The following is a 19,786-nucleotide window of genomic DNA, read 5'->3' on the forward strand; positions in this document are numbered from 1 at the left end:
TTCTCAAAGGTATCAGGACCCCAAAAGAACCAAGACGCACAGTATTAGAGTTTTGAAAAATTAAGTCAGATTTCACAAAGGGAATTTTCTCTTCTTTTCCTTGGTTTCCAGGATCTTGAGGGGAGTTAGCAGACATCAACATGATGGAGTTCTGAAAATAATGAGGTTGGGCAACCTGTGTTAGTAGGCTAGTCTGGAGCTGTGAGCAAAAGATACAATATCTGATGGTTTGCTTTTCTAGATTTTGGTGATGTGGATCAAGTAAGAGTTAGGGAGCAGGGCTAAGGTGAAGTGTAATATCTGGCTAAATGACCATCCTCCACTTCTGACAAAGTATGGACCAATGTGAAATAAGAAATGTTTAAATGATTTTTTGCATTAGTCCAGCATTGACTTTCTCCCACAGGAAAAGCATCCTGAGATGCCCTTGATTCAGTCAAAGCAGGAGGAAGTGAATGTAGCCTGGGAGCGGCTCCATGGTCTGGCTCTCCAACGACAGAAAATGCTGTCCAGTGCTGCAGACCTCCAGCGATTCAAAAGGTAGGAATCTCACCAATGAACTGTAGGAAACTGCAATAGCACCATGTTTGTTATTTGTGTTAGCCTCTGTCTACTGTTAGCAATTAGTGGCCAATACCTCTAAAAAAAGAAACTCATGCGCTTGCCTTTAAGACAACAAGGGAGAGAGTAGTTAAGAAAATTGTGACCCACTCTATAGCCAAGTATGTGTCTAATGGAGCTTAAAGCAATACAAATAGCACTGGTAAATTAGTGATGGAAGCTCTGCAGAGGCAAGAAAAGCAGATTAAGAACCAGAAGGGAATGGAGGGTGAAGTTGGGAAGAAGAAGGACATTCGTGAAGAGCTGACCCAGGTATAGGAAGTATATCCGGAGGCTCAGTTGTCAGGATGCCCAAGTCTCTAACTCTCAATGGAAACCATTAAAAGCAAGAACACTTTACATTACTTTTTTGCTAGTGTGGGGGAAGATAAGGTAATTTCTGACTGAGTGAGCTAGACTGGTCCTTGCTGTGTGCTGTTTGCTCTGGAATGCCTGCCTTCTTCCTTTGCTGGAGCTCATGGAAATGTCTGACAGGGATGTGACTGAAGCCATCCAGTGGATTAAGGAGAAGGAGCCTCAAGTCACCTCTGAGGACTATGGCAAAGACCTTGTGAGCTCTGAGGCACTGTTTCACAGTCACAAGACACTTGAGAGGAACCTTGCAGTCATGAATGACAAGGTAAGCCTGTTGGAGGAATGGCTAATCCCATGAACTAGAAAAGGCATTTGGTGTTCATCTCATCTCCATAGGACACAGTAAATTCACTATTTCAATGAAGGAGAAATTTTGTGCCAATTGAATATACCTCCTTATTCTAGTGTATAACTTGTACATGAATCTTGGATATCTCTTATTTTATTTAATTATTTTTATTTAAATATACATATATGGTTTATATATGCTCATGCTTTTTATAATATATTTCATAATTTAAACCAAAATAGATAGCTTCAAGAATGGTTTCCTAATCTCACTCAATACCCTATGGACAGAGAGTCTTTTCTTTTATCTAACTACACTTTCTCCTGTTGGAGCTGAACCTTGTTTCTTTTTGTCCTTCACTCAGTCAAAAAGGGAGTAAGTTTCTTCTTCCCCTTTTATAATAAACTCAGACAGTTAAAACACATTACTAGCTCATGCAGCTGAATATCGAAAATAACAAACAACCCAATCCAAAAGTGGGCAGAAGACCTAAATAGACATTTCTCCAAAGAAGATATACAGATTGCCAACAAACACATGAAAGAATGCTCACCATCATTAATCATTAGAGAAATGCAAATCAAAACTACAATGAGGTATCACCTCACACCGGTCAGAATGGCCATCATCAAAAAATCTAGAAACAATAAATGCTGGAGAGGGTGTGGAGAAAAGGGAACCCTCTTGCACTGTTGGTGGGAATGTAAGTTGATACAGCCACTATGGAGAACAGTATGGAGGTTCCTTAAAAAACTAAAAATAGAACTACCATACGACACAGCAATCCCACTACTGGGCATATAACCTGAGGAAACCATAATTCAAAAAGAGTCGTGTACCACAATGTTCATTGTAGCACTATTTACAATAGCCAGGACATGGAAACAACCTAAGTGTCCATTGACAGGTGAATGGATAAAGAAGATGTGGCACATATATACAATGGAATATTACTCAGCCATAAAAAGAAATGAAATTGAGTTATCTGTAGTGAGGTGGATGGACCTAGAGTCTGTCATACAGAGTGAAGTAAGTCAGAAAGAGAAAAACAAATACCGTATGCTAACACATATATATGGAATCTAAAAAAACAATAACAACCAGAAAAAATTGTTCTGAAGAACCTAAGGGCAGGACAAGAATAAAGATGCAGATGTAGAGAAGGGACTTGAGGACACAGAGAGGGAGAAGGATAAGCTGGGGCAAAGTGAGAGAGTGGCATGGACTTATATATACTACCAAATGTAAAATAGACAGCTAGTGGGAAGCAGCTGCATAGCACAGGGAGATCAGCTCGGTGCTGTGTGACCACCTAGAGGGGGGGGGATAGGGAGATGCAAGAGGGAGGAGATATGGTGATATATGTATATGTATAGCTGATTCACTTTGTTATAAAGCAGAAACTAACACACCATTGTAAAGCAATTATACTCCAATAAAGATGTTAAAAAAAAAAAAAGAAAACACATTACTAAACCCACCTTTGGGTTTTCTTCTGGAAACTGGAAAACCCCGGTTCCTATACCTACAGTAGGTATAGACACACTAGAAATTGGAGCAAGCCTGTTTTCTTGAATGATTCCCATTCTTACTTCTTCCCGTCACAACTTAACCATAACTTAAACTAATTATGCCTGAGCTTCTACAGTGGAGTCAGCCCACAGGAAGATCCCTACTTGCTATGCTTTAATCATAGCTTTGTCCCTGGGTCCAGTTACTGAAAATGATTTCACCATTCTACTTCTTTTGTTCTTCCTCATTTTTCCTCTTTGGTCTTTTTTTTTTTTTTTCTAATTATGGATGATAAAATACCATGATTTAATGAATAATGATAATGAAATCTCAAGTCCTAGACAACACCTAATTATAGTTGGGTATAGTAGAAGGTCTAATGGTAACATGTGGAATTTGCCCTAGTAAGCCTGCTCCTCAAGAATTGTGCTCAAAACGGCCTGGCATTACTGAAATTTTCCTTGGCAGAAATGTCTTTCTGATTCCCACAATAATATTTATGGAGTTAGTATAGAGGGTAATGAAGGACAGATGTATGTCTAAACATTGCTTCTGACACTGACTAGCTCAATGACCTTGGGCAAATAAAATACTCAACCTCTCAGTTTTCACATACAAGGGGAACAAGAATAGTTTTGCCTCACAGTATTATTAAAGGAAGACTATAAAACAAGAAAATGCATATGAAGTGCTTAGCACAATGAGAGACAAAAAGTAATCAGTAAATTATTATTGTTAATATAGGTACATGAGTATATTAATATAAATATGTCAATATAAAAGCACTAATAAATTATTCTAATTCTTATGATTATTATGTTACATTCTTCCCATAAAACTTTGCCAAGAGGACCAGAATGCTTGGATTTCCCACTGTGTTTCTTTTTCTTTCTTCTTTTTTTTAATTATATAAGTTTCAGATGTACAGCATTATAATTAGACATCCGTATATACTACAAAGTTGCCATCCATCACCATACAGTTGACCCACCTTCACATACTAGGTTTCTTTTTCATCCCAAAGGTGAAGGAGTTATGTGCCAAAGCAGACAAGTTGAAGCTTTCCCATACTTCAGATGCAGCGCAGATCCAGCAGATGAAAGAGGATCTGGTGTCCAACTGGGGGCACATTCGCACCTTGGCTACCAGCAGATATGAAAAGCTGCAGGCTTCTTATAGGTGAGAAATCTTTCTTCTCTATTGCTTTACCTACCTCTAGGTCAAAGTATAACATCAAAAGCAGAAATAAAAGAGTGAAAGGAGTAAAATAATGAGTGACCCAGCCCTCCTTCCTGCTCAGTACAGGCAAAAGAAATTTTAATTTGCCAGAAGAAGTCCTTTGCAGGCTGATATAATCCTCAGCGTGACACCTCCTTTCACCTGTACCCTTCCTGTCTTCCTCTGTTTGTACAGTTGTAAGAAGCTATGAAGTGGTCCATGGAACTGAAAAATTAGCTGAAGAAACATGTCAAAATCCTGGCCCTAGTTAAGGAACTGGAATTAATTTCCAAGCTGAAGAACACAAAATAAATCTAGAATTATTTCCAGAATTTAGGTCAGCTTACAAAAAACCTGGACATCATTTCAGTAGTTAATTTTTATGATTAGTTATTAAATCACCAGAAAATAGTGTTTATCTTACTGATATGATTTAAAATGAACTGGTGAGCTTTTGATTTTTTTGAATAGGTAATCTTTTTTTTGTAGTTTTTGTTTTTACTGGTATGGTGAAGGGTGAACTAAAATACATGAGGGCTCCTAACCCTAACTCTAGTCGTCCCTTAGGCTTCCTGTTGGTTATGTTATGTCCTTATTTATTGGCCTCCTTGTGAGTACTTTATTCTACTTCAAGTGCATCTGGGATGTGACTTTGTGATGTTGGAGATGTCATGTCCAAGTGCTTCATCACACAATGACGCATCTGCCCTAGGAATACATAACCTGGAGTGAAGGATTTACAACCTGCACTGCTAAAGGAACAGGAAGTACATCAGAGGAATGGGAGGGGTAGGATTAGGGGAAGGTGCATGTTGTACATCTTAGCCCAACCCAACCCTGACTCTTTGTTCAAAGTCCATTTGTATCTGGTTCCTCCTTCCTGTCTTTTCCCTTACCTTTCCCTCAGGTACCAGCGGTTCTTATCTGACTATGATGAGCTCTCAGGCTGGATGAAGGAGAAGACTGCTTTGATCAATGCTGATGAGCTGCCCACAGATGTGACTAGTGGGGAAGCCCTACTGGACAGGCATCAGCAGCATAAGGTAGAGAGGAAAGGCCTCCCTAGTAGGAGGAAGAGGGCAGTTTCCAACAATGCCAGAAGGTTTCTTGCTGCATTTTAAAACATTTTGTCTCATGACCACAGAATGAGATTGACTCTTATGATGACCGATTTCAATCTGCTAATGAGACTGGTCGAGCCCTGCTGGATGCCAATCATGAAGCATCTGATGAAGTCATGGATAAGGTAATCTAGTTTAACAGAATTTGTGAAATTTTGATACATTTTAAGCCTTCACTTAATCCCATACTAATATGACAATCTCTGAAAGAGGACAGGAGACGTATAAACATCTTAATATGGGCCCAAATATCACCCTGCTTCCTTCATATGTTGCTTTAGCTAATTTGAGGCATTTGAAGTTCTCAGGACTTGATGTGTGCTTCCTCACCTCTGAGACATTACTTCATCAACCTAACTAATTTCATCACCTACCTTCTACCTAATTTGAAACCTCCATACCATCTTGCCTTGTCACATGTGCTCTGTTTTATCACTTTCCCATGCTCATCTCTAGATTGTGAATTCTTTGAGGGCTGCACCTTATTCATCTTTGGGTTCCCTAAGGTACCTAGCATGGTTCCTGGCACATGGCTCCCTTTCTTCTCTCCTCTATACAACCTCAAATCAAACTGATTTTCCTATATCTGTGTTTCTCAAGTCTCCATTAAGCAACAGGAAAGCTTTAAACACTCAGAATTCCACTGAATGAAGATTCAGGTTTGCCTTCATCCTAACCTCCTAGATCCCAAGGGCTCACCTAAACCTCTTGATCCCTGAGACATTTTACTCCAGTCACAGAGTCACAGGAACTCCTTGGGATGATAACTGAAATAAGATCTGCAGGCTCTTTGCATATCATTAGATTCCAAGCACAACCCCCAGTGCTATATGATGAAGGTTGAGATGACCGTATTTTCAGTTCATCAAGAACTCTATGGGAAAATTATAATACGGATTTTTATTTTTAACTATTTCCTGCCAAAGGAATAGTGGGACCCTAAATCCTTGAAAACTTACCTATTATCCTGGGATTCTGAGAATTGTTACTGTCTTTTTAATGGAGTTAACACAGCAGCTGTTTTAATAAGCTGGAATTTTTTGGGCAGATGCTTGGGCAGAAACAAAGGCTTTTATGAGTTTGAGACTGTCACTTTCACCATGATGGTTCTTATTTGCTTTTGGAATAGAATGCAAACTTCTCAATCTGATCAATTAAGTGACCTATAAACTTGAATTTCATTAAATGTTTACCTTTTTTAGACACTGCACTTTTCTCTGGAGCACTTCGTATAATCTAATGATTACGTGGAGTAATTACTTGCTTGGGGTATTATGTCCTCCTACAATCCTGATCCACACCTCCCTGCCCTTCAAATCTTTGTTTGATACAATACTTTCTACACTTCTACTCCTTGGTTCTTCGAATCAGAATTAATCTTTCCTTCTTTATTTATACATATTAAGTGTGGTGTACCTCTGTTATGGTATTTATCCCGTTTTTCCTATACTACAGTGATTCACTTAGATGTTGCAGCCTTAAGAGAAAAGCCCGTTTCCTATTCATTTTTGTATCCTTCAAAAAACCTTGCATTTATTAGATGCTCAGTGAATATAGGATAAAATAAATTAATTTAATATCTTCCTGGCACATTATCTCTTCCTTTCCAAAGATGGCAGTACTTACCTCCCATTGGGATGCTCTGCTGGAACTGTGGGACAAGCGTTGGCAGCAGTATGGGCAGTGCCTGGAACTGCACCTCTTCTACCGTGACAGTGAGCAAGTGGACAGTTGGATGAGTAGACAAGAGGTAACCAAGGGGCTCAGAAAGTGTCCAGAAGCCATTTCTCCTTCTCCTTACTTACTACTATCAACACCCTTACAACCACTTCAGTTCACCTGGGAACTGGAGGGTGAGCCACAAGGAGGAGAAAAGATTGGCCTTCTCTGTGAGGCTCTTGAAATTCCCTCGTGGACAAATGCACAGAAAAATACCTAAATACAAAGCAGAGAGTCTTTAAGCTCTACTGAACATGAGGTGAAATGAATATCCAGTTGTTAAGAGTTCAGCAAGAGAAAATGTAATGAGTCAGGCAGGGTTAACGAGAGATTTCCTGGAGGAGGTGAGTGGTCCTGTTGAGTATTTGAGATCTCAGAATAGTGCCTAGATTGGTTGGTTCAGACACAGAGACAAAAGTGATAAAGTTGTATGAGAAGATTGGGAAGGGACTCAAGCTCCTGCTGCTAAATGTTAGCCTCTATCTCCTCTCCTACTTTGTGCTAATTCCCACCTTGCTCTCTATTCCCCTCACCTCCTTCCTTACTCCTTTCTCAGAGATATTCTAAAGGGAATGTTTCTCACCAGTGAGGTACAGCTGGGATGTATCTTTCTGTCTTCTATAGGCCTTCCTGGAAAATGAGGACTTGGGAAACTCCTTGGGCAGTGTTGAAGCCCTTCTTCAGAAGCATGATGACTTTGAGGAAGCCTTTACTGCCCAGGAGGAGAAGATCACAGTAAGAAATGGGTCCTGGTTTGGGTATTGGCTTCATGTTTGTATATATCATCTCATACAATACCAATCCTTAGAATCACTCATAACTGTCAGACATAACATGAGCGTTGTTCTTTAAAGAGAAAACATCTAGAAAAATAATCATACCCATTTTTTATCAATACATTTCTATTCCACAAAACATATTTAGAAAGTTTTAATGATTTTGAGCCATTTACATTTTCTAATGAAGTGCATGATTGTCTTATTTTTTCTGCAGTATAAATAGAAACTATTGGATCCATATCCGACATAGAATCATAACTTAAAAGTTTGAATGTATTATTCACTTTTTATATATTTTCCCCTCCAATAATATCTCCATTTGGTTTTCTTTAGTAATATCTAGATATCTAAGTAGTATCTACTTTTTCCTATATATCTTCATCTATGTGTTTCTCATTTAATGCTACTGTAGTCTTCCTGTGAACTGTAAGTACAATGTCCCAGAAAATGTCTTATGTCAATACATAAGCAAGTCTCAGAGAAGTGTGAAGAAGACTTTATTTGTCCAATCTACTGTATGTTCCCTAGGACAGTGCTGACTTTAAACTTGTATGTATGCATGTATACCACCACCAACATCAACAACCACACTAACAACAAAATTCCAAGTCTTCTCTGTTAGTCTTCAGTCAATACAGAGCTTAATATGGTCATTCCCAGTCCATATGCTTGTTAAGTTGATTTTCACTGGTAAAAGCTAACCGTGTAAAATAAATTACTGTTTATAAAATGCTATTGTTTATTTTAGATCACTTTCCTATTCCCAATCAATTAATCCATCCTGAGCCCTAGCAATTTGGGGAATCACGAATGAATATGAGTAAAAATTCATGTCTATAATTTGTGACTCCATTCCCCATGTAGCTAGAGATATAGATGTAGATAAAAGTATATATGATATATGATGGATGGAAGGATGAATAGATAGACAGATAAATAGATAGGTAGATAGAGACTGGTGGCACTGGACGTGACTATATCAATAAAGCTTCCTCTTAAAAATTTAAGACTAGATCAGATATGCACCTCGTAGTGACATCAGGATTCATTTACTGTAAACTAGATTTAAAAAAGAAAAATTGTGACATAGAGAAGGTAATTAACCTGCCTGAGATACAATACATTTTGAAATACAATTTATTATAACAGAAATCAGAAGTAGGACCTAGATCTTCTGACCCTGAAACTTGTCTACTTCTGACATTGTCATGCTTCCTTTTTAAACAGCTAGCGAAACTGTGGCCACTTACTCAGTGGCCACTGAGGGAAAACCACTCTTTTTTTTTTTTTTTTTCCAGACCTTGGACAAGACTGCAAACAAACTGATTGATAATGACCATTATGATTCAGAGAACATTGCTGCTATCCGGGATGGGGTATGTCCAAGGTCCCAGATGTGCCTCTGCCTGCTTATGCACGGGATCAGGGAAAGTGTTAGAGCATGATAACCTTGGTGGGCAGTGAATCTCATGTATCCATATTTGATTTTGCTGACAGTGAGTTTGTTTATGGTTTTTGCAGCTGTTGGCCCGACAGAATGCTTTACGTGAAAGGGCTGCCACTCGACGCAGATTGCTGGAGGATTCATTGCTTCTGCAGCGACTGTATCAGGACTCAGATGACTTAAAGAACTGGATCAACAAGAAGAAAAAGTTGGCAGATGATGAAGATTACAAGGTAGGCAGGATTTGCAAACTGCAGACCCCGGACATGAATTTCATGGAATTAGTCTTGGAACTGAAAGGACAATAGCGTTCAGCTGGTGAGCCTCATTTTATAGGTGGAGAGACAGAGTCTCAGAGAAGGGCAATGACTCCTCCAAGACTGTACATCTAGTTTCTGGTTTTCCTACACTCTGTTGCCCATCACCCCTTTTCTCTGGCACAATTTCCAGTGGTCCTTAACAGAACGGAGGAAGGGAGGAACTCTCCTTATTTAGCTGCTTATCCCCTTTTCTGTTGCCTTCTGCACGCTTATAGTAGGAAAATGTTGTGTCTAATCATAATGTACAGTCAAGCTACCCGGAACTCAAAAGTAACCTAATGGTTTGATATAATATAGACTTACATGGTTTTGTAGCTGGAAAGGAACAACTCCTTATTTTACAGATGAAGAAACCAAGGATCTGAATTGTGAAGTGAGTTGCCCAAGGTTAGCCAAGAATCAATGTTTAGAATGCAGTTTAACATAAGGGGTAGAAGCATGAATTCTTTTTGGAGAAGATAAAAACTGGGCTTGAATTCTCTCCCTCTCCTGTCTTAGTTTGTATGACTTTGAAAAATTTCTGAATTATCTCTGAGCTATACATAGGTTTCTTTACCTTCTGCTTGTGTAAACACATATTTTTCACTCACAGTATAAACTATTATGCACACACATATATACTCACAAATTTTTGCATTTACAATCAGGGCTAGAATTAGTCTCTTGATTTCTAGGCTAATATCTATTCACAGTATTTACTTTCTAGATATAATTTAGTCTTAAATGTATACCTCTGATGCTTTTGTTCTTACTTTTTTTATAGAACTTTGAGCATCTAATCTGTACCTTTCATTCTGGAAAACTCAGCACTATGTGCTTGTGTTCTCCTGAGGAGTTATGGTCCAATGTATGCAGGGTAAACAGATCTTCTGTATATGCGACAAAAGGATGGATGTTTCATATACTAGGACAGGAATGGAAAATAATCTCCATCTTTCATGACAGCTCTGATAGATTGTTAATGCTTGCATGGGGTGTCGTATTTAAAATGATCTTCAGACTATATCCAGACTCAATAGAAATAAATTCAGAGGTTGATTAGCCATGTCTGTCATTTGTATAGAGGAGGGATTGGTCACACAGTTTCCTAAGCCTCTTCTGGCTCTATACTTGGACTAGGACAGTTCTGCCTTATATCCTCTTCTTAGTTCAGTTAGATTTATAGTGAAAAGAAATTCCTGTCCTCAAAATGTCTGCCCCTCATTCTTCAAGGAATGGTTTTCTTTAGTTGTTTTCATTTTGTCTCAGGATACACAGAACTTGAAGAGCCAGGTTCAAAAGCAGCAAGTCTTTGAAGAAGAATTGGCAGCTAACGAGATCCAGCTCAATAACCTACAGAAAACTGGCCAGGAGATGATTGAGAGCAATCATTATGCCTCTGAAAGTGTGGATGTTCGTTTGAGTGAAGTTGCCAAACTCTGGACAGAATTGCTGGAGGCTACAGCACAGAAAGGTTAGAAGCAGAGTCTTGTTGAAAACGAATTCCTAAGTTCTGAAACACACCTTCTTCATCTTTACCACCTTGAGTTTACCTAGTGACCTCTATAAGAAGGGATGCTACTCATTTGCTTCCCTGTGTCTTCCTCTATTGGTCAAGAAATTTAAAAATCTAACCTAAATTTGTCACACTCTATATTAACACAATTTTATGTTTTCTTCATGTATGTAGGTCTTTTCAACTGAAATTACTTTTGTTTTCTTCACTTTTTTTCCACTTTTTACTTCCTCTTGAATAAATATTCAGATACCATGAATTCAGTATTGGCTATGCACCTAAAACTAGTGTCCTTAAATTAGATTATACATATTTTGGTTCTATAGATGAAACAAGGTTTTCTGCCCCAGGGTATAAAATTAGACATTAAAATATTGTTGCCAGCCAGGCATCAGGGCTGTGCCTCTGAGGTGGGAGAGCCAACTTCAGGACACTGGTCCACAAGAGACCTCGCAGCTCCACGTAATACCAAATGGTGAAAATCTCTCAGAGATCTCCATCTCAACATCAAGACCCAGCTTCACTCAAAGACCAGCAAGCTACAATGCTGGAGACCCTATGCCAAACAACTAGCAAGACAGGAACACAACCCCATCCATTAGCAGAGAGGCTGCCTAAAATCATAATAAGGCCACAGACACCCCAAAACACACCACCAGACGTGGACGTGCTCACCAGAAAGACAAGATCCAGCCTCATCCACCAGAACACAGGCACTAGTTCCCTCCACCAGGAAACCTACACAACCCACTGAACCAACCTTAGCCACTGGGGACAGATACCAAAAACAACGGGAACTACGAACCTGCAGCCTGTGAAAAGGAGACCCCAAACACAGTAAGATAAGCAAAATGAGAAGACAGAAAAACACACAGCAGATGAAGGAGCAGAGTCAAAACACAGCAGACCTAACAAATGAAGAGGAAATAGGTAGTCTACCTGAAAAAGAATTCAGAATAATGATAGTAAGGATGATCCAAAATCTTGGAAATAGAATAGACAAAATGCAAGAAACATTTAACAAGGATGTAGAAGAACTAAAGAGGAACCAAGCAACGATGAAAAGCACAATAAATGAAATTAAAAATACTCTAGATGGGATCAATAGCAGAATAACTGAGGCAGAAGAACGGATAAGTGACCTGGAAGATAAAATGGTGGAAATAACTACTGCAGAGCAGAATAAAGAAAAAAGAACAAAAAGAACTGAGGACAGTCTCAGAGACCTCTGGGAAAACATTAAACGCACCAACATTCAAATTATAAGGGTCCCAGAAGAAGAAGAGAAAAAGAAAGGGACTGAGAAAATATTTGAAGAGATTATAGTTGAAAACTTCCCTAATATGGGAAAGGAAATAGTTAATCAAGTCCTGGAAGCACAGAGAGTCCCATACAGGATAAATCCAAGGAGAAACACACCAAGACACATATTAATCAAACTATCAAAAATTAAATATAAAGAAAACATATTAAAAGCAGCAAGGGAAAAACAACAAATAACACACAAGGGCATCCCCATCAGGTTAACAGCTGATCTTTCAGCAGAAACTCTGCAAGCCAGAAGGGAGTGGCAGGATATAATTAAAGTGATGAAGGAGAAAAACCTACAACCAAGGTTACTCTACCCAGCAAGGATCTCATTCAGATTTGATGGAGAAATTAAAACCTTTACAGACAAGCAAAAGCTGAGAGAGTTCAGCACCACCAAACCAGCTTTACAACAAATGCTAAAGGAACTTCTCTAGGCAAGAAACACAAGAGAAGGAAAACACCTACAATAACAAACCCAAAACATTTAAGAAAATGGGAATAGGAACGTACATATCGATAATTACCTTAAATGTAAATGGATTAAATGCTCCCACCAAAAGACACAGACTGGCTGAATGGATACAAAAACAAGACCCATATATATGCTGTCTACAAGAGACCCACTTCAGACCTAGAGACACATACAGACTGAAAGTGAGGGGATGGAAAAAGATATTCCATGCAAATGGAAATCAAAAGAAAGCTGGAGTAGCAATTCTCATATCAGACAAAATAGACTTTAAAATAAAGACTATTACAAGAGACAAAGAAGGACACTATATAATGATCAAGGGATCGATCCAAGAGGAAGGTATAACAATTGTAAATATTTATGCACCCAACATAGGAGCACCTCAATACATAAGGCAAATACTAACAGCCATAAAAGGGGAAATCGACAGTAACACAATCATAGTAGGGGACTTTAACACCCCACTTTCACCAATGGACAGATCATCCAAAATGAAAATAAATAAGGAAACACAAGCTTTAAATAATACGTTAAACAAGATGGACTTAATTGATATTTATAGGACATTCCACCCAAAATCAACAGAATACACATTTTTCTAAAGTGCTCATGGAACATTCTCCAGGATAGATCGTATCTTGGGTCACAAATCAAGCCTTGGTAAATTAAAAAAAATTGAAATCATATCAAGTATCTTTTCCGACCACAACGCTATGAGACTAGATATCAATTACAGGAAAAGATCTGTAAAAATTACAAACACATGGAGGCTACACAATACACTACTTAATAACGAAGTGATCACTGAAGAAATCAAACGGGAAATAAAAAAATACCTAGAAACAAATGACAATGGAGACACGATGACCCAAAACCTATGGGATGCAGCAAAAGCAGTTCTAAGAGGGAAGTTTATAGCAATACAAGCCTACATCAAGAAACAGGAAACATCTCGAATAAACAACCTAACCTTGCACCTAAAGCAATTAGAGAAAGAAGAATAAAAAAAACCCCAAAGCTAGCAGAAGGAAAGAAATCATAAAGATCAGATCAGAAATAAACGAAAAAGAAATGAAGGAAACAATAGCAAAAATCAATGAAACTAAAAGCTGGTTCTTTGAGAAGATAAACAAAATTGATAAACCATTAGCCAGACTCATCAAGAGAAGAAGGGAGAAGACTCAAATCAATAGAATTAGAAATGAAAAAGGAGAAGTAACCATGGACACTGCAGAAATACAAACGATCATGAGAGATTACTACAAACAACTCTATGCCAATAAAATGGACAACCTGGAAGAAATGGACAGATTCTTAGAAATGCACAACCTGCTGAGACTGAACCAGGAAGAAATAGAAAATATGAACAGACCAATCACAGGCACTGAAATTGAAACTGTGATTAAAAATCTTCTACCAAACAAAAGCCCAGGGCCAGATGGCTTCACAGGCGAATTCTATCAAACATTTAGAGAAGAGCTAACACCTATCCTTCTCAAACTCTTCCAAAATATTGCAGAGGGAGGAACATTCCCCAACTCATTCTACGAGGCCACCATCACCCTGATACCAAAACCAGACAAAGATGTCACAAAGAAAGAAAACTACAGGCCAATATCACTGATGAACATAGATGCAAAAATCCTCAACAAAATACTAGCAAACAGAATCCAACAGCACATTAAAAGGATCATACACCATGATCAAGTGGGGTTTATTCCAGGAATGCAAGGATTCTTCAATATACACAAATCAATCAACGTGATACACCATATTAACAAATTGAAGGAGAAAAACCATATGATCATCTCAATAGATGCAGAGAAAGCTTTCGACAAAATTCAACACCCATTTATGATAAAAGCCCTGCAGAAAGTAGGCATAGAGGGAACTTTCCTCAACATAATAAAGGCCATATATGACAAACCCACAGCCAACATTGTCCTCAATGGTGAAAAACTGAAACCATTTCCACTAAGATCAGAAACAAGACAAGGTTGCCCACTCTCACCACTATTATTCAACATAGTTTTGGAAGTGTTAGCCACAGCAATCAGAGAAGAAAAAGAAATAAAAGGAATCCAAATCGGAAAAGAAGAAGTAAAGCTGTCACTGTTTGCAGATGACATGATACTATACATAGAGAATCCTAAAGATGCTACCAGAAAACTACTAGAGCTAATCAATGAATTTGGTAAAGTAGCAGGATACAAAATTAAAGCACAGAAATCTCTTGCATTTCTATACACTAATGATGAAAAATCTGAAAGTGAAATTAAGAAAACACTCCCGTTTACCATTGCAACAAAAAGAATAAAATATCTAGGAATAAACCTACCTAAGGAGACAAAAGACCTGTATGCAGAAAATTATAAGACACTGATGAAAGAAATTAAAGAGGATACAAATAGATGGAGAGATATACCATGTTCTTGGATTGGAAGAATCAACATTGTGAAAATGACTCTACTACCCAAAGCAATCTACAGATTCAATGCAATCCCTATCAAACTACCACTGGCATTTTTCACAGAACTCGAACAAAAAATTTCACAATTTGTATGGAAACACAAAAGACCCCGAATAGCCAAAGCAATCTTGAGAACGAAAAATGGAGCTGGAGGAATCAGGCTCCCTGACTTCAGACTATATTACAAAGCTATAGTAATCAAGACAGTTTGGTACTGGCACAAAAACAGAAATATAGATCAATGGAACAGGATAGAAAGCCCAGAGATAAACCCACGCACATATGGTCACCTTATCTTTGATAAAGGAGGCAAGCATATACAGTGGAGAAAAGACAGCCTCTTCAATAAGTGGTGTTGGGAAAATTGGACAGATACATGTAAAAGTATGAAATTAGAACACTCCCTGACACCATACACAAAAATAAACTCAAAATGGATTAAAGATCTAAGTGTAAAGCCAGACACTATCAAACTCTTAGAGGAAAACATAAGCAGAACACTCTATGACATAAATCACAGCAAGATCCTTTTTGACCCAGCTCCTAGAGAAATGGAAATAAAAACATAAATAAACAAATGGGACCTAATGAAACTTAAAAGCTTTTGCACAGCAAAGGAAACCATAAACAAGACCAAAAGACAACCCTCAGAATGGGAGAAAATATTTGCAAATGAAGCAACGGACAAAGGATTAATCTCCAAGATTTACAAGCAGTTCATGCAGCTCAATAACAAAAAAACGAACCACCCAATCCAAAAATGGGCAGAAGACCTAAATAGACATTTCTCCAAAGAAGACATACAGATTGCCAACAGACACATGAAAGAGTGCTGAACATCATTAATCATTAGAGAAATGCAAATCAAAACTACAATGAGGTATCATCTCACACCGGTCAGAATGGCCATCATCAAAAAATCTAGAAACAATAAATGCTGGAGAGGGTGTGGAGAAAAGGGAACACTCTTGCACTGTTGGTGGGAATGTAAATTGATACAGCCACTATGGAGAACAGTATGGAGGTTCCTTAAAAAACTAAAAATAGAACTACCATATGACCCAGCAATCCCACTACTGGGCATATACCCTGAGAAAACCATAATTCAGAAAGAGTCATGTACCAAAATATTCATTGCAGCTCTGTTTACAATAGCCAGGACATGGAAGCAACCTAGGTGTCCATCATCGGATGAATGGATAAAGAAGATGTGGCAGATATATACAATGGAATATTACTCAGCCATAAAAAGAAATGAAATGGAGGTATTTGTAATGAGGTGGATGGAGTTAGAGTCTGTCATACAGAGTGAAGTAAGTCAGAAAGAGAAAAAGAAATACAGTATGCTAACACATATATATGGAATCTAAGGAAAAAAAAAAAAAGGTCATGAAGAACCTAGTGGCAAGACGGGAATAAAGACACAGACCTACTAGAGAATGGACTTGAGGATATGGGGAGGGGGAGGGGTGAGATGTGACAGGGTGAGAGAGTGTCATGGACATATATACACTACCAAATGTACAATAGATAGCTAGTGGGAAGCAGCCGCATAGCACAGGGAGATCAGCTCGGTGCTTTGTGACCACCTAGAGGGGTGGGATGGGGAGGGTGGGAGGGAGGGAGATGCAAGAGGGAAGAGATATGGGAACATATGTATATGTATAACTGATTCACTTTGTTATAAAGCAGAAAGTAACACACCACTGTAAAGCAATTATACGTCAATAAAGATGTTTAAAAAAAATATTGTTGGTGCCTCATATGATGTTCTCATGATATTTTATTCTTACGAATAGGGCTTGATGACTTGTTGCTTTTTTTACCTATCTGAGCATGTTCAGGCTTTGTTGTAAGCTCTTAGAAAATTCCCATATCTGCTTGAATAGCCTCTACTTAAATTTAACTTCACCTCTTATTTTGGAAAATTAATCAATTGTCATAATTAACACAAATAATGAAGTTTCTCTGTCAATATCCCCATTGTTATAAACATCATCTATAGACATGATTCTGCCCTGGTTATAGAAAAGATACATCATACTGATTTTGTCAGATGTCATCCTGATTTTTGGTTTAGGAAAAAAAAATTCAACTTGATTGTAACAATAAGAAGTTGCTGCTACTCTACATCATAGTAATTGCTTCACAGAAATAACGCAAATAATTGCTATAAGATCATAGAATAAAGAATTTAGCTGAGAACAATGTGGGTAATCAAGATATTCTCTGGAAGAGAAAATTGTAGGGCATGGTTTGTGATGAAGGACAGGCACTAAGAGAGGGGCCTAGCAAAGTTCTGAGAAAGATATTTAGGAAAAGACACTTCAAAATTTCAAACTGAGCCAACCCCAAGTTTTATACTTCTCTCAGAAAATGCAGAGTTTGTGTTTGAATCCCTTTGAAAAGGAAGTCTCAATAGAGAGTAACAAGTGACATGAAAATACCCAAGATAGTTAAAATCTAACATAGCAGCACTATACCTCAACAAGAAATGAACAAATTGTTTATCTTTGTTTTGAGAACACTACTATCTTCAAAAACAAATGCCATCTGAATTCTACAAATTTATGGTAATTTCTTGTATAATCACATGGGAGACAGTTATACTTTTTCCCACTGGAAGGTCAAAATATTATATTGCTCCTTAAGTTGATGTAACATGTATTAGCATGTAATGAGGATCAGTTATGACACCTGTCTTATACTTGCTATCTTTTCCTAGGGACCCAGTTATATGAAGCTAACAAGCAGCTGCAATTTGAAAATAATGCAGAAGACCTGAAGCACTGGCTGGAGGAGGTGGAATGGCAGGCTAGGTCTGAGGATTATGGGAAAGGTCTGGCTGATATACAGAATCTGCTCAGGAAACATGGCCTCCTGGAATCTGCCATGGCTGCTCGTCAGGTTTGTTGCTAGCTCTTTGGCCAGTTATAGGCCAAATCACCTGTATATGTTCTGAGCACACTGATCATAAGTAATTATTGTTTAAAAAAAGAGAGAGAGAGAGCAGGAAACCAAAGGTAAAAATTCAAAACTTTTAGTTGGTCAACTATCTCTTTCCAATATCTCCTTTAATCCAGCCTTTCTCCTGGGTGCCTTGTATCTTTTGTCAGAACCCCATGGCTGATATAAGACTTTATTGACTCTTCTAAATATAACATTGTACTCTCAATCCAAAAACCTGGGTTTTATATATAGGCTTATCACTTACTAGTTCTGTGATATTTGGTGTATCTTTTCACCTTTTCACATCTCTGTATCCTCACTTGTAAAATAAAAGTTTTTATAAAATTGCCTCTTTCTATTCTGGCACCCTGCAATTCAAAGTTTGAAAATATTTTTAATCGTAACATTTTTTTTTTTTCTTAAGAAAATTGAAACTCAGAGAAGTGAAGTATCTTCCCCAATGTCACAGAGAAAATTAACAGCAGGGCCAGGACTAAGAAGCAGATGTCTAGGCTCTTAGTTTCAGAGTTACCCACTGAAATCCCACCAGACTGTTATTTTAAATAAATTTATCCAATGAGTTTCTAGAGTATAGATACTGCATGTGAGTTTCTGGAGAACTCAGTGGAAATCCACTTCCAGCTGACTCAATCTCTCGTCCCAGGAATCCTAGCTTGTATTTAAAAATTATTCTGCTGTTCCCTACAAAGTCCCACTGACTTGTCCTGCTAAAATACACTTTTATGATGTCTGCTTTTTGATTACTCTTAGTTAAAAGGAAAAGACAGAATAATCTACAGAAAATAGAAATAAACAAAACAAACCCAGTCACTTACATAGCTCTAGGTATGGTTTGATGGAGCTTGAAGTAAAAGGCTGGAGTTAGGAAAACCATATAAAGATAGCTTTGAAATCTACATGGATGAAGAGAGTTTGCAACAGATTTTCAAAGAAGGAAAAAGAAAAGATTTGGTGAAAAGTAAATAAAAACATACAAAGAAGAGGAACAGCATATGTAAACATGTAATAAATAGGAATATTTGACCCTATTTTGGAAAGTTTGACCCTATTTTGGAAAGTTTGGAACAACATGTGTAAACATGTAATAAGTAGGAGTATTTGACCCTATTTTGGAAAGTTTGACCCTATTTTGGAAATTCAATCACCAGGAATTTGTTCTCCTGTTATGGAACACAAGCTCTTGTGCCCAATGCACGGTGAGGCCCAACAAACCAAAATCTCGGAGTTTGGAGCAGAGAAAGGTTTATTGCAGGGCCATGCAAGAATAGATGGCTTTGATTTCAGATGGCCTTAGCCTGTAGCAGCTTGGAGCAGGGTTTCGGTTCCCGGAGAGGTATTGAGCTCGGGCTGAGGCAGTGAGAGCACTGAATCCTAGGCACTAGACCACCAGGGACCAGTGGTCAGTGACAAGGCCCTGGCCCATCAGCTGTGTAGAAATGAATTTCCACAGAGAGACGGAAAGTAGTGAAACAAGTAAAGTGTTTATTAGGAGGAAAATGAGTATGTGTGGATAGACACACGGGTGGGCTCAGAGAGAGAGTCGCGCCCTCGTGATAGTTGGAATCACTTATATGGGGCATTTCTTCCGTGTTTCCTTTGGCTAATCATCTTGCTTTTCCTGGTTCTGAGTCTATATTTGGTATATCTCAGGGTTCTCCCTTGTGTGCATGCACAGCTCTTAGCAAAGATGG

The 19,786-nt window shown here is 38.2% G+C and overlaps 1 protein-coding gene across 1 annotated transcript in view; it reads left to right on the forward strand.

Annotated features, from left to right (window-relative positions):
- SPTA1 (spectrin alpha, erythrocytic 1) overlaps positions 1–19,786 on the forward strand; it is a 70,435-nt gene that overhangs the window by 5,616 nt on the left and 45,033 nt on the right. The window contains exons 5-15 of the mRNA XM_061185863.1: positions 407–540; positions 1,096–1,240; positions 3,801–3,955; positions 4,902–5,037; positions 5,139–5,240; positions 6,728–6,865; positions 7,459–7,569; positions 8,912–8,989; positions 9,135–9,290; positions 10,626–10,830; positions 17,851–18,032. Coding sequence (XP_061041846.1) covers positions 407–540; positions 1,096–1,240; positions 3,801–3,955; positions 4,902–5,037; positions 5,139–5,240; positions 6,728–6,865; positions 7,459–7,569; positions 8,912–8,989; positions 9,135–9,290; positions 10,626–10,830; positions 17,851–18,032 — 1,542 coding nt within the window. The remainder of the gene's footprint in view (positions 1–406; positions 541–1,095; positions 1,241–3,800; positions 3,956–4,901; positions 5,038–5,138; positions 5,241–6,727; positions 6,866–7,458; positions 7,570–8,911; positions 8,990–9,134; positions 9,291–10,625; positions 10,831–17,850; positions 18,033–19,786) is intronic.

Source organism: Eubalaena glacialis, chromosome 3 (genome assembly GCF_028564815.1).
Source record: "Eubalaena glacialis isolate mEubGla1 chromosome 3, mEubGla1.1.hap2.+ XY, whole genome shotgun sequence".
Lineage (NCBI taxonomy): Eukaryota > Metazoa > Chordata > Mammalia > Artiodactyla > Balaenidae > Eubalaena > Eubalaena glacialis.